The sequence below is a fragment of the Bombina bombina genome, chromosome 5, assembly GCF_027579735.1.
Source record: "Bombina bombina isolate aBomBom1 chromosome 5, aBomBom1.pri, whole genome shotgun sequence".
NCBI lineage: Eukaryota > Metazoa > Chordata > Amphibia > Anura > Bombinatoridae > Bombina > Bombina bombina.
In genome coordinates, this window is record NC_069503.1 from 697,541,136 (window position 1) to 697,557,350 (window position 16,215).

At 37.2% G+C, this 16,215-nt stretch overlaps 1 protein-coding gene across 2 annotated transcripts in view; it reads left to right on the plus strand.

The window, feature by feature from the left end:
- Window positions 1–89: 89 nt before the first annotated feature.
- The window catches only part of FARS2 (phenylalanyl-tRNA synthetase 2, mitochondrial), an 830,248-nt gene continuing 814,122 nt past the window's right edge, over window positions 90–16,215 (plus strand). The window contains exons 1-2 of one of the 2 annotated variants that reach the window (XM_053714701.1): window positions 90–183; window positions 14,691–14,779. In XM_053714701.1, coding sequence (XP_053570676.1) covers window positions 176–183; window positions 14,691–14,779 — 97 coding nt within the window. In that variant the 5' untranslated portion in view covers window positions 90–175. Of the gene's footprint in view, window positions 184–216; window positions 310–14,690; window positions 14,780–16,215 lie in introns of those variants that run through there. The other variant, XM_053714702.1, reaches the window with a different exon arrangement.

A 16,215-nucleotide genomic window follows, 5' to 3' on the forward strand; every position in this document is an offset into this window, starting at 1 on the left:
AACTATTACAATTCAGTCAGATTTGCGTTTCTAAGCAAGTTTGAACCCCTCAGACGCCCCTATAGCTGAATGACGTCACGGCTGTGTGTGATTGGTGTAGCTGAACATGTGTGAGCTTCTGGACTCGTGTGTGTGCAGTTAAAAGAGACCTTGACTGTGACAGCATTTGGATATTATGTTCCTGTGAGTTTGGCCTGTTTTACTATTCTGTGATATCAATGGGACAGTTGACCTCAGTGCCTAATTTAGGGGGCACGGGCGGTTATACATTTCTTACTCATCTAGCAGTCTAATACTTCATAATTATAGGTAACTAGCATTTAATAACATTTAAAGGAACATAAAGCATCTCACCACTTGCCTTATTTGCAGAAACCAAACATGTATTTATTAATAGACAAAGCTTTTTTACCATTGTATTTTCATTACCAAACTTCCATTGTTTTGTAGTTCTGTATCTGCTCACCAATATCTGTTGAAGCCAATAAGAACAGATATGTTGCAAGGTTAATGCTTGTGAAGACTGCTGTGGGCACTTAAATAAAGGGACACTGAACCCCAAATTTTTTTCTTTTGTAATTCAGAAGAGCATTCAATTTTAAGCAACTTACTAATTTACTCCTATTATCATTTTTTCTTCGTTCTCTTGCTATCTTTATTTGAAAAATAAAGGCATCTAAGCTTTTTTTGGTTTTCAGTACTCTGGACAGCACTTTTTTTTATTGATGGATGAATTTATCCACCAATCAGCAAGGACAACCCAGGTTGTTCACCAAAAATGTGCTTGCATTTCAAATAAAGATACCAAGAGAATGAAGAAAATTTGCTAATAGAGTAAATTAGAAAGTTGCTTAAAATTAATTCTCAATCTGAATCACGAAAGAAAATTTTTGGGTACAGTGTCCCTTTAAGTGGTACTACTAATATGTGTTTAACACCTTTGCAGGGGTTTTAAACGCATAGCATTATGGGCGGGCACTAGTTTTAAATGACATGCTGTAATGAGTTAGAGCATATCATTTTTAAAAACTGCTGGTACAACTACAGTTGCATAGTTACTACTCATCATGCTTTTATTTTTTCCTCTTGTGCCTGCTGCCTATTCAAAGCTATTCTTTTATTTTGACCCTTCAATGGGACTTGTTAGTGAAGATCTTTACACTGGGTGTTGCCATCTTGGAATTTAAAGGGACAGTATACACAATTTTCATATAACTGCACGTAATAGGACACTACTATAAAGAATACTATGCACAGATACTGATCTAAAATCCAATATAAAACGTTTTAAAAACTCTTACTTAGAAGCTCTCAGTTTAGCTCTGTTAAAAAGATTAGCGAAACACCCACTGCAAGTGGGAAATAGCAGACACTCCCCCTTCCTTTGCATATGAAAAGATTCTTTATACAAACAGGAGCAAGCTGGAGTAGGTATACATCAGTATTCTCCTAAACCTTGGGGATTGGTAGAGGGTCTAAAATCAGAGCCAATGTTATTTAAAAATAAGCAAAAACTATCCATTAAAAACAAACTGTATGGACTTATATATATGGCATCATCAACAAAACATTTAAGCAAAGAAAAATCTAGTGTATAATGTCCCCTTTTAAGTATTCTTGTACATGTGACAGAAGTGCCATTCGCAGATCAGTAATATTGTTGTTTTCTTGACAAGCTGTATCATGCACTTATGTTTATTTTACGTTTATAATATAGCGGGGGCCCTATATTTTAGCAATGACTCAATTTCTCTATATTATTCCTCAGGGCTTTTTCATGTTTGCTAGGTAACATCATCTGATCTGTAGAAAGTGCATTGGTTTTGTCACAGGATCTGTAAACAATACGTGCATACCAAAATGATGGTGTCAGTATAAGGATGTAGAGCTTTACCGACTAGGCCTGTGTAATGGGTTTAAAATAAGAGAACCCTTTTAATGCTGCCAGGGTACAGGAGTTTCTCCTTCCACAGTAGTCAGCTTCCTGTTGGTTCAGAATAAAAATAAACAGTGCCTTTTTCATGCATACATTTTGTTGAACAATTTTGTTACAATTTTTTCTTGTGTATTTATATGTGAATGGTTTCAACTTATTGTCTATTTTCATTGTGCACTTTGTAATGTATGTATCTCTTCCCCCATATGAAAATGCCAGTATATGCCCCTTACATTTCAACAAAGCATACAATGTTTCATTATTGCGAGTGAAACATTATTGCAATGTACATTCATTATTTATTTTTGCACCTTTTAGTGGTAAAATACATCTTAGAAATGTTTTTGTTTCACTTTCTCCCAGGGAGGCTCGGGTTAATATTTAAGGCAATTTATGCAAGCTTTTGTTTACTTTTCCCCTCCTTATTAAGCTCTCTATAGTGCACCTTTTGGATGAGGCGGTGGGGGACGGATTGATTGATTCACAGTCTGTAGACCCAGATTTTGGTTCCCAATCCAATCACCCTATCTTCCACCACCTCCCTAAGGTGCACAAGAGCTATCACTAATGTAAAGCAGACCAATAGTGGCTGGTATTGGATCCCTTTTGGTACCATTGTCCAAATGGGTTGACTCTTATTTACAGCCACTTGTACCCAAGTTGCCTGGCTATGTAAGGCAACTACTCAGACTATACAGGTCATGGAAAGTATTGAATGGAGGGGAGGAGTATATTTTTCTTACAGTAGACGTAGTCTCTCTGTAATCTTCTAATTCCTCACAAACATGGTCTAACAGCCATTTAATACTTCCTAGACCTGTATACGGATCTATCTTGCGAGATGAAGGACTTCTAATCCGGGCGGTTAAGTTTTTGTTGGAACACAATTTTTTTATGTTTTAGGGACGTTATTACCTCCAGAGACGTGGCACGGCGATGGGAGCTAAATTTGCCCCCATCATACGCCAACCTGTTTATGGGTTGGTGGGAGAGGTGCCATGTCTATGGAGGTACTGGCATTTCCTCAACATATATAGTCAAATACATCAGGTACACCTTCTTATAGTAAGGTCATCTGATCAGGAACAGGCTGAATATTTGTGAGAGACCTGAACAAAAACATGGTAGGGATACAGTTCATTTTTGAGTGGCCAAAAGGATAGTATCAACTTCCTGGATGTGTCTCTTAGGGGTTTGAAGTCAGAAGGCAAAGTGATTTCCACTCTCTTCAGGACGCCCATAGCGAGTAACAGTTTACTGTACGCACGAAGCAGTCATCCCGAGCATGTCTTCAGGGGCATAGCCAAGGGTCATTTTATGAGGGCCAAAAATAAACTGTACCCTAAATGGTTCCTTCCGATAAGAGAGTGGGCTTCTTAGCCAAAAGGTTGAAAAAATAGAGGATACCCATAAAGGGTGGTAGATAGAGTCTATACAGCAGTTCAGCACATGAATAGGGAATCCCTGCTCACTGATACGTCCAGCGACCTCACAGAGGACAGGGCACATTGACCAACTTCAAACCTAGATTTGCGACTTGTTTCTCAGATCAATATGACCAGATTGGCAAAATCATTAATAGGAATCTGCCCATATTGAGGGGAGACAAAAAAAATTAGAGATATTGTGGACAAAGGCTCGTGCTTTTACAGCAAAGCGGAATGTCACATTAGTTATCCCCTAGCCTATTAAGAGACAAATCCTCTGGGGAGCTCTTGGCTACAGTGTAACGCACCTATAGGTGTGGCAGGAGGACTTGCATTTCTTGCGACCATGTACAGATTTTAAAGTCGTTCACCCATAACCAGACGGGGGGGAAGAATTCCCAATTAGGGTGTGTGTGAACTGTAAAAGTATCGTATGTCATCTATTTAGTAGAGTGCATACAATATCAAAAGGTATATGTAGGAAGGACCACCAGAGAGGTGGGTACCTGCATAAGGGGACATCTCGTCCTATATTTCTGGAGAGAAACCATGTTCAGCCCTGTCTAGGTACAGAGTACAGAGACCACTTAGAGGTGGGGACAAGTTCTCCATACTCTGCAGACAGGAAACCTATTGGATTTTCAAACTGAATAGTTTGATTCCAATAGGTTTCCATTCTGAATTTGACATTATTAACTTTTGGCAGAGGTGATTTGCTATATGTGTATCAGGCAAGTTTTCTGCCTTTTTGCATCTATTTGTTTTTATTCCATCCTTAGTTATTGGATGTTGTTATTCATCCTTTTTCAGATTTTCAGTATGTTCTTTTTCTTTTCTTTGCATTTCACCAAATTGTTTATTTTGTGTCACATTGTGTCTATGGGTCTATAATATGAGCGCTCACATTTAGGCTTAATATCTATTCACTATTTTCTATTTTGACGGGGAAACACATCTAAAAATTATACATGCCATCTATATTATCCCTCCAATCTCTCTAAATTCTATAAAAGCCATTTATTGCTGAAATGTAATGCTATTCAAGCAGATTTGCTACACTTTTTGGTCATGCCCAAAAATCCACCCACCTTGGTTAAAAATCAATTTCTGATTTAAGGGACAGTCAGCCCCAGAATTGTTGTTGTTTTTAAAGATAGATAATCCCTTAATTACCCATTCCCCAGTTTTGCATAACCAACACAGTTATAATTATACACGTATTACCTCTGTAATTACCTTGTATCTAAGCCTCAGCAGACTGCTCCCCTTATTTTAGTTCTTATGACAGACTTGCATTTTAGCAATCAGAGCTGTCTCCATGGTAAATTCACGTGCATGAGCTTAATGTTATCTATATGAAACACATAAACTAATGCACTCTACTGGTGAAAAACTATCAAAATGCATTAGGATTAGAGGCGGGCCTTCAAGGTCTAAGAAATTAGCATATGAACCTTCTAGGTTTAGCTTTCAACTAAGAATCCAAAGAGAACAATCAAAATTGGTAATAAATGTAAATTGGAAAGTTGTTTAAAATTACATGCCCTATTTGAATCATGAAAGTTTTTTTTTTGGACGTGACTGTCCACTTTAAACAGAGTAATGGAGGTTGAGGTAACTGTAGGAGGTAAAACAGGTAGTTTTCCTAGCTAAATATCTGTCTGAACAATGTAAAAATGATAAGTTATTAAATAACTATTTTATTATTAGCGCAGAATCTTATCCTTAAGAACTGACCCTAAATTTTCTAGATTTAAAAAATCCCTTACCACTCCATGTTTGGAACACATGCACTTCAAAACCCTACTGACCCACAGTTAAACTTTTTTTTTTAATAAATGGTTTCCCATTGCTTAGTCAGGGTAACTTCACATGCATGAGCTTAATGTTATCTATATGAAACACATGAAACTAATGCCTCTAGTAGTCAAAATGCATTCAGATTAGAGGCAGTCTTCAAGGTCTAAGAAATTAGGCATATGAACCTCCTAGAATTAGCTTTCAACTAAGAATACCAAGAGAACAAAGCAAAATTGGTGATAGAAGTATGAAGTTGTTTTAAAATTACATTCCCTATTTAAATCATGAAAGTTTTTTTGGGACTTGACCTGTCCCCTTTAAAGTGAATGTAAATTTTCACAAATGAAAGCCCTGTTTTTTAAATACTATTAAAAACAGGGGCACTTTCATTCATGAAAATTTACATTGCAGCCATTTTTTAAAAATATTTATCTTTTATTCCTTTCAACGCCTTGGAACATCGGAGCACCGATTCCCTGCCCCCCTAGGTCCTCTCTTCTTACATCGAATCCGGCTTCCTCCGAATAACGGCTTCCATCCCATAGGAAACATTGCCAAAGGCTAAGCCATGATTGGAGGAAGCCAGATTCGTCATTTCTGACAAAAGAAGATACGACCTGAGGGCGGGGAATTGCTGCTCCGGTTGTTCCAAGCTTTCAAGAAATAAAAGGTAAGTATTTAAAAAAAACGGCTTGCAATGCAAACTTTCATGAATAAAAGTGCTCCTGTTTTTAATAGTATTTTTAAAAACAGGGCTTTCATTCGTGAAAATTTACACTCACTTTATGGGAATACATGAGTGCAGGCTACCTAGAGTTTGTGCTATATCTGAATATTAAGTTTGTGATTGGTTAGCAAGGATTCTTTTGTTCTTTAGGGACAGGGACATTAGTGAAAAGAATAAACTTTAAACAATATACTCATTTGACAAAATAATGATGCAGTTTTCATTGCAAATGTATTCTTATATATGATTGTTTTATAATCATGTAGTTTACAATTTGTGTTTAGTGTCCCCTTAAAAGAGTAATCCTAGATCAGTTTAGGAGTGTGCACGTCCAGCCATCCTGGCCGCTGTGTTTGCAACTGTTTATTCCTATAAACACTGTTGCAAACCCCCGCTGCAATAGAATACTAAAGACAGATGAATACTCGTCAGCTCCAAAGGATACCAAGAGAACAAAGCAAATTGTGATATGAGAAGAAAATTGGAAAGTTGTTTCAAATTGCATGCTCTACTAGAATCATGTACATTTTAAATTTGATTTTACTGTCCTTTTAATTAAACCCCAAACACAATATTATATAAACACTCTTCCTATTCCCTACCAGATGCAAATCGCCAGGGCTGCCATCAGGGGGTGACAGGGGTGACGGGTTCCAATTGGCCAGGTGGGGCCCCCATGAGGCAAGAACTAAAAAAAATAAAAAAAAAAAAAATAAATAAGTTGGCAGTCAACTAATGCTAATTGAGCATGGGAAATTTTATTACAAGGAGTAAAGTATTAGCATTTGAGAGGATTTCTGAGTGTGCACTAAAACCACTGATGCACGTTGTGAGACAGACTTGGCACTTTGGTTTGTACATGTGTGCCTGAGTCAGAACGGCAGATCACTTTCATTTGCAGAGGGGGTAGGACTTACTTGCAAATGTTTCTTATTACTTTGTGCAATTTTGCATTGTAACTTCAGTGTGTAGTAGTTGTATGGTGGGGGCAGGAGTCCATAAAAACACATTTTTTTAGCAGCAGTGTATTTATGATTATTAGACAATGCTGTAGAAATTCTATATTTAAAACCATGCAGAAATGTTTCCTCCTCAATACACAAATGGTAGGTGCCCTTTTGGCAGATATTGCATTTATATATATATATATATATATATATATATTATATATATATATATATATATATATATATATATCTCAACAAACAAGAGGTGTTTACAGTCAATCAGAGAATAAATCCACTGAAAGACCTACCAGCGCTGTCTAAAAAGGAAAATCCACAAACCACCTGAAATAAACACTCTCACAGATTTCTCCCTAAAAGGTGGTAAAATACATATATATATAGCTGCCAATCCAAAAATAAACAAACAAGTCCCTCAAACTTGTTTTCAAAGATAAACACAAATAGAGCCTGGATGGCGGTCACATATAAATATAATAAGCAGATTGATGAATAAATAGCAATATTAGTGCATATACACAACCTATAAACATATACACAGGTAGTATTTTAGCAAAATAAAATAAACAAATTGCATATAAAAATGAGTAAAAATAGAACAAAAAGGTAAAAGTTCATATAAAATATTTAGAAATGTTGGCCTGGTGTGAACTCTCATTCATATGATGCAGCCCACTCAGATGTGCACTTACTTCAATAACCCTCAATCATATGAGGTAAGGATGATTTGTGTCAGTGAAATGCTTAGCACCTCCCAGAGTATGGACCTGACCACCGTAGCTGTATATCCCCTTGATGTATGTCGAGAAGATCACTGTTCAGCAACCAGTAGTCTGTATTAATTTGAACTTGCACACTTGTTACGGTGAAACTCAATCACAGATATATAGGAGAGAAAACCAGAAGAAATTCTAGTGCCAACACTGTTTATTTATCATTAAACAATAATCCTAAAACTAGTGGGAATACCACTCGCATGTAAAAACCTCAAATTCTGAGGTATCAAACAAGCATGTATACAGAAAAAAATCACCCCACTGATCGTCAGATAGAGAGTCCGTATAAGTCACAGTTATAAAATGAATACTGATCAAAGTCAAGTTCCAAAAAACTACCAGGCAGGTGCAATGCCGTGTGTACAGAACCTTACGCGTTTCGAAGGGCTATGAATGAATAAGCTCCCTTCTTCCTCAGAGGTACAATGTACCGTTATTTCTCACCTTTTATTTGGTCACTACTAACAGCTGAAGCGAATCATCCTTGTGGCGCATGCTCCGTGAATACCCGGAAGTGCTGTACGTCTAATGTAATGAGCGTGTAAACGTAATACGCATAATAGCGTTATCGCCTAGCAACGCGGTTGCTATGGGCGTTCTTGTATAATATGTCATCGGAGCTTCCACTCCCATATTAAGTGCTCTGCACTAAAGGTATTAAAAGAGCGTGCGGGAAAACATATTTGTAAATTTGTTTCTATCTCACTGCCTAGCTGACAGATATCAGAAAGAACAGAGAATAAATTCTAAGATGAAATGTAAAATAAAGTGAAGCATGTATCTCAATATACAGTTACATAGTTACATAAGTGCGAACACTGATATATACATATTTCATATTCCCATACCTACATGAATACATTGCAAAAGAATAATTCATAATTGAAAAATAGACACAAGACTAATTTGGAGGAAGAAGGGAGCTTATTCATTCATAGCTCTTCGAAATGCGTAAGGTTCTGTATACACGGCATTGCACATGCCTGATAGTTTTTGGAACTTGACTTTGATCAGTATCATTTTATAACTGTGAACTTATACGGACTCTCTATCTGACGATCAGTGGGGTGATTTTTTTTTGTATATATGCTTGTTTGATGCCTCATAATTTGAGGTTTTTACATGTGAGTGATATTCCACTAGTTTTAGGAATATTGTTTAATGATAAATAAATAGTGTTGCACTATGAATTTCTCTCTGGTTTTCTCTCCTATATATTTGTGATTGGGAGTTTCACTGGAACAAGTGTGCAAGTTCAAATTAATACAGACTACTGGTTGCTGAACAGTGATCATCTCGACATACATCAAGGGGATATACAGCTACGGGGGTCTGGTTCCATACTCTGGGAGGTGCTAAGCATTTCACTGACACGAATAATCCTTACCTCATATGATTGAGGGTTATTGAAGTTAGTGCACATCTGAGTGGGGGTATCATATAAAGAGATTCCACACCAGCCAACATTTCTAAATATTTTATATGAACTTTTACCTTTTTGTTCTATTTTTACTCATTTTTATATGCAATTTGTTTATTTTATTTTTGCTAAAATACTACCTGTGTATATGTTTCTAGGTTGTTTATGCACTAATATTGCTATTTATTCATCTATCTGCTTTTTATATTTATATGTGAGCGCCATCCAGGCTCTTTTTGTGTGTGTGTATATATTATATATATATATATATATATATATATATATTTATATATATATATAACATTCCAGTTTACTGCCCCTTTATGCAAGGACTTTCCAGATGACTAAGATTGATCAGTGTTTGAAATGAGACAGGTTAAAGGATTCCAAACTTTATTTTTTTTTGCACCAATTGAGCATCAGTTTCATACTACTGCATGTTAATATATCCTCACATACCTATTGTTTACATCAAACGAAGTTTCTGACCATTAGAAAAATTAATTTTTATTTTCTATGATGACGTCATATCAGCCAACCCCTCACATATGAGCCGGTGCACGATCCAACTCACTTTCCAAAAGTATTTACTAGAATTCGTGCATCTCATTAACTGCCGGTGTTGTCCAAATGCGCATGCGCACTTTTATTCGTCGACCCGCGCCATGCGCATATTCATTCACTAATTATTGCTATGTTTAAATATATATAGATTTTGTGCTTGTTATTGTTAGGGAGATTCTCACAGCACAGCGCTCCTTTATTACCTGCTATCTTCAGCGTGGTCATCGGCTCTGTCTGATCTAGATAAAGCGAGTCTGCAGGTTTGAGTGACATATAGTATGACAAGGTGAATATCGCGCTATGCGCATAGTGGCAAGAATCACCATTTTCATAACCTGGGTTATCGCTCACGAGTGGAGGATGCAAAGTTATTGCCAGCGGTGGGTTTGGAATTAAATGTATTTTCAGAATCGGATTTTTCAAAAACGGTAGAAGTAAGAAACGCAATGCAAATTACAAACCAATGTAAAATATATTGAAATTGCAATTGCAGATAACTTTTTTTCTGGGTTTAGTGTCCCTTTAACTTAAAACTGTTCAGTTTACACTACAGCTGACTTAATTTTGAAATACATAACAGCAAGCCTAAATCCTGCATTTAACCAGATCTAATATCCATAAGTACAGCTGACAGATGAGAAGATTTGTACACTATTTTGAAGTGGTGCTCTTGGTTGGGGAAAATGGGGAAAAAACAAACAAACATATGTCAACCTTTTAAAAGTACTTTTCTTCATCTAGCTATTTTTGCAATTGTTTTATCATGCATGTCCACACACTGTTGATTTAGGGGATGCAAGGTGCATAAATGTTTCCTCCTGTGAGTGTTTCTGTGGGTGTCTGTGTTTATGTCTTTGTGCTTTGGTTTGTGTCTCTATGAGTGTATTTTTTTTCTGTGGGCCTCTCTGTGAGGGTGGGTGTGTATGTATTTGTGCATTTTCTGTGGATGTCTGTGAGGGTGTGTGCATATGTTTTTGAGCTTTTTCTATGGGTGTCTCTGTGAAGGTGTGTGTATGTTTGTCTATGTGTGTTTTCTCTGGATGCCTCTATGAGGGTGGATGTGTATGTCTGTGTTTTCTGTGGATGTCTGTGAGGGTGTGTGTATGTATGTATGTGTTTTCTGCGGATGTCTTTGTGAGGGTGTGTGTTTTCTGTGGGTATCTCTGTGAGGGTGTGTGTATGTCTTTGTGTGTTTTCTGTGGATGTCTCAGTGAGGGTGTGTGTATGTATGTCTTTCTGTGTTTTATGTGGTTGTCTCTCTGTGTTTATGTCTGTGTGTTTTCTGTGTGTGTGTGTGTATGTCTTTGTGTTTTATGAGGCTGTCTCTGTCGGTGTTTCCTTGGGTGTATGTGCAAGATTGAGTTTGTGTGTGTGTGTGTGTCCATTGTCTGTTCCTTTTTAGGACATTTTGACCTTACTACTGATTATTCACATCTTTCTACAGACTTTGAGACTAACTAGACCTTTCCGGAAGTCACCAATCCACCATTTAACCTTTAAATTATTGTTTAGACAGTTCAGGGCCCTTCCTTTCAGCCACTGCATGCTGTTGTCATCATTTAGTTGGTATCTTCCTTTACAAAAAGATAATCAGAACTCCATATTTTGTTTTCTAAATCTCCTTTTTATTTTACAAACTGTAGTTTACATCATTACTTGTCAGGTCAATGTAAACAAGTGCTGAGTGTCTGTTTGGGTGTCTGTGTCTGAGTGTGTTTCTTTGCGTGTCTGCAAGAGTGTCTATATGTTAATCCTTATGTGTGAGTGTGAGTGTGTGTTTCAGTGTATGAGTGTGTCTGTGTGTGTGTGTATGTTACTACCTTTACAACATTTCCAAGTTTAAATAGACCCTTAAGAATAAAGTGCATATACGTTTTAGTCACTTGGTCAAAAAATGCACATGTCAAAGGAGGTGGGTCCTGATCAATGGTTAAGTCAGGGGCCCCACAATTTCTCACCAGAGAATGTACCATGGGAGAGATAAATTTGTGACACTGCTCTGAATCCAGCCAACCCACTGGGACACACTTGAGAAACAAAATCAAACTAATTACCTTTAAGGGCAGTGTTTAGAGCGTTTTATATTTTTAGGGGTTGGCAAAGCTGTTTAAAATTTAGTAGCCACTAAGAATATATAAGAGCCAGACAAAGGTATTTGTATAAAGATATATGGAGAAGAACCCAATAAATTAGTAGAGCCCTGTTTTATATCAATACTGTACTTAATTTGAGATAGCTAAAATGTATGCATACAGCATTTATTAGATTGAACTGTAAACTTTCATGATTCAGATAGAACATGCAATTTTAATCAGCTTTCATATTCGTTTCTACTATCTAATTTGCGTCATTCTCTTGATATCCTTTATTAAAAACATACCTAGGTAGGCTCAGGAGCAGCAATGTGCTACTGGGAGCTAGCTGCATATATATGCCTCGTCATTTACTCACTCAATGTGTAAACCAGCTCCCAATAGCACATTGCTGCTCCTTCAACAAAAGATTCCAAGATAATGAAGTAAATTGGAAAGTTGTTTCTGAAATGGTGTGCCCTCAGAATTAAATAGTAAAACATATTTTTAACCAAATTAAAGTATTTTATTTTTGGCTATTTATGTATAGGTGTATAAATATTTTTGTCAGCATAATATTTTTATAATTTGATTTATTTGCTTTAAACTGAACTAAAGAGCCTCCAGTAATATGACAATGATTATGTCAGATTGGGTTAAAATGATTAGTTAAAGGGACATGAAACCCAAACTTTTTCTTTCATAATTTAGATAAAGATTATAATTTCCTGTCTGTGAAGGAGAGACAAGCCCAGGGCAATATAGCACTGCATGACATAACAGTTCTGCTGCATTAACTCTTCTGATTTAAACTCTGCTCTTTCTATTTTGTATTTTATTTTTTGTACCGCAGTGTATTGGGGATTGTGATTTTACAAATTCTGATTATAGAGCAGACTTCACAGAGGCAGAACTCACTGAATTTTCTAAGAAAAGGGAAGGAACCTGGAAATCCCAGAGAGATGAGAGATGCCTCCCATAGAAAGTCATAAAGCTCTCTGGGATACAAAGGGCTCGATTTATCAAAGCCCTACGGCTGCAAGTTCTCACAAGATAGTGCTCGCCATATTTAACAAGCAGCGGTCATCAGACCGCTGCTTTCCTAGCCTATTCGCCACCTCTAAGGTGGCGAAATTCAATCTCCGCGGTCTAGTCCGACCGAGGAGATTGACAGCTCCTGCCCGCACGTGATTGGATGTGCATGGGCAGGGGGCGGGATTGCACACGAGCGCAAAATTGCACTTGTGTGCAATGGTGACTACCTGCGGGTAAATTCGCCCGCCACATGCGAGCTGAGGCGTACAGGGGCGCGTATATGCGCCCCTGTCTGCCTCAGCTTTGATAAATCGAGCCCAAAATGTTACATGGGAAAGGGAAGGTAACTGCAGAACCCCTAGGGGTGATATAAATGATCTGTTTGCATCAATTCCAAATTAAACAAATGTTTTCCCTACAATTTAACTTGCTTTTGTCTATATTTTAGTAAATATTACTTTTCTGTTAGTTAAAGCAAACTTCACCTGTATAAAGATGGCGAGACAAATCAGTAAGACCAGCTTGTTTATTATGCTTAAAAAAATGTCACAAGATTAGTAAGAGAGCTTCAGACACCATGAGAACTCCCCTGTTCAGCCCAGGGAACTGCCCTCTTCCTCACACTTTCTTAAACTGTCAGTTTTAGTTTGCAATTGAGCAAATTCAAATAGCAATTTAATTTGTATATATAAACAGAAATATACAAAGCATGATCCTAATTTGTTAAAGTAACACACAAGTGTAACAAAAAGCTCATATCATGCAGTGCTGTATTGCACTGGGTTTGTCTCTCCTTCATATATAAACATAAGAGAGATCTCACAGTGCTGGAGAGTTCCGCCCTTTTTCTTTTGAATATTCAGTGTGTTCAGCCCCTGTGAAGTCTGAACTGCAATTACTCTCCAAGCTTTAGAATTTTTGAATATAAGTTCCTTTAAGAGAAATTGCTTTTCTATACTTGGTAACCAGGTATTTTGAGACTAATTAACAAGCATACATTAACAGCAATTCTGTAGAGTGGCTGCTGTGCATTGCCCCCCTGAATGACGGCAGTGATTTTATATTTGTGTTCTAATTTAATGTTATTCTTTTATCTTCTTTCTTTCTACATAGTTCAAACAAGATTAACTACTAGCCTAACCACTGCTACTTACATTTAATTAGTCGTTCTAACTTACATTGTCAAGTGTTACTATGTGCTGTGTTGCAGTTGGAGGATGATGATGATATTTATATATAATGTGTGTGTGTTATGGGTAAAGTCCAATACCGGGTAATCCTAGGATTTTTTATTATTTATTTTCTGTAGTGTAGTGGTCCCACCACCTCACTCCCTCCCGCAATCGCCATTTACCCCCCCCCCCCCCGCACACCCTAAACTCCTTTTCTGTAGTGTAGCTGCCCCCATCCCTCCTTGTTCCTTTAAATAAAATTCTATAGCAAAGGGCCCCTCCCACTCCCTCCCACCTCCGCTGCTGAGCTGCCCACCTGTCTCTAGCCCACACCTCCCGTCTGCACCAGCAGAAGACCGTTACAGACGGTGACACACACAGTGTCATTGTCTGTAACAATCAGGCAACTGCCCTCATATGGAGGCGGAGCACCAATCGCGATCCGGCTCCATATGCGGCAGATGTCTGGAGCTTCAGGAGCCCCAGCTCTCGACTATACCATAACAGCTGAGAGTGTTGGAGCTTCCTGAAGCTGTCTTATGCCAGGTATGTTTGTCCTCGTGCAGTCTTTACTGCACATGACAGCTTCAGACAAACCTACTTGGCCTTTTATAATGTAGGCTATATGATATATAAACTTTATATAATGTATATATAAAAATATAAGCTCACTGCTTCTGACTACCATAGGCACCATATTCAGTGAGCATCTACATAACTTTTATGTGGATAAGAACTGACTATGCTCCTTAGCTCTTCACCTTTTAATGCCTTTAACTTTTTATTGTGTTTATAGGATGCATTATAAGATCAGAAAATGTTTTCTGGTTGGTATGAGACATTCTCTGTGGATATGCCACCTGAGAGGGAAGCATGAAAGATCAGGTAAAGCTGTGCTCTTAATTCTTCATTGCATGCAACCTGTTTATAATTTTTAATGCATTGTTTTAATTTTCATATCACATAACATTTAAATAGTAAACAATTTTAAACTATTGCCTTCCAGTTTCATTATACACTAAATAAATGCTAGAATGATGTATTCAAAGCTTGAGAATAATATGCAGGTGATTTTATTTTTTTATAATTTTTGTTATTTAAATATTGAAACATAATTTATTGCCCATAAATCAAAGGCCACCACCATGTTATAACCTAGGGTTCCTTCTCTCTTAAGCCCAGTTAGGGACAGTTAGAATTAGTATTTAATGTCTCTTTAAGTCTAGAGTCTACAGGAATAGAAATTCTCAACATTTTCAGAATTTTTTTGCAGAATTAGAAAGGGGACAAAATAAATTTATAAAATTTTATTACAATGTATTTTTTTTTAATATAGTATCTAATCAGTTTAACAGTAAACCGGCCATCAGGCCCTTAATCATGGATTCCATAATATACCATGTGTTCCAAGATATAAGTACAGAGGCACTTTCACATTTTATTTGAGCTGCATGAGTTGGCAAAATTTTAACAAAAGTTAGAGCCAACAAGAATATTTAGGAGTGAGACACAATTGTGTTAGTTGCTGGACAATGTGTTTGTTTACAAATATATTTAGAATAATCAAAACCGTAAATTTCTTGGACTTTCTGGACCTCTATGGCAGAATAAAACCTGGGTTAAAGCTCTGCTCCTCTTGTTTATAGGAAGGGAAACCTGCATGCAGTGAACTAGCCTCCTCCTTTTCTTGTGTCATATTTTTCAGCCACACAAACTACTACCTAACTGGCTATTAAGGGATGTTTTTGAATTATATTTATAGTATTATTATTATGCTTTATTTATAAAGCACTAACATATTCTGCAGCGCTGTCCATGGGTACAATTAATTTAAATTAAAAAATGATATAACACTTGTAAGAGACAAGATAAAATTGTACAAACACATACAGGAGAAATTAAAGGCCCTATTCCCATGGGAATTTACAATCTAGAAGGGTAGGAGGTTAAGAAACCGGAGGTGAGGTGAGAACTGCAAGATTGAGAAATATGTTAATGCAGAGTTAGATAAGGGAAATGTTAGGTAAGTGAAATTGATGTACTATTGAGTTTAGTAGTAGGCTTCTCTGAACAAAAAAGTCTTCAGGGAACATTTAAAGGAAGAAAGATTAAGGGAAAGCCTGACAGGACAAGGGAGAGTGTTCCAGAGGGTAGGTGCTGCACAACAGAAGTCCTGCAGTCTAGCATAGGAAGAGGCGATAGTCAAAGATGCAAGGAGCAGGTCATTGTTGGATCATAGTGGGCGGGCTGGAGTGTACTTGTTGATTAGAGAGGATATATAGTGGGGAGCCGCGGTGGTGAGAGCTTTGTATGTAAGGGTG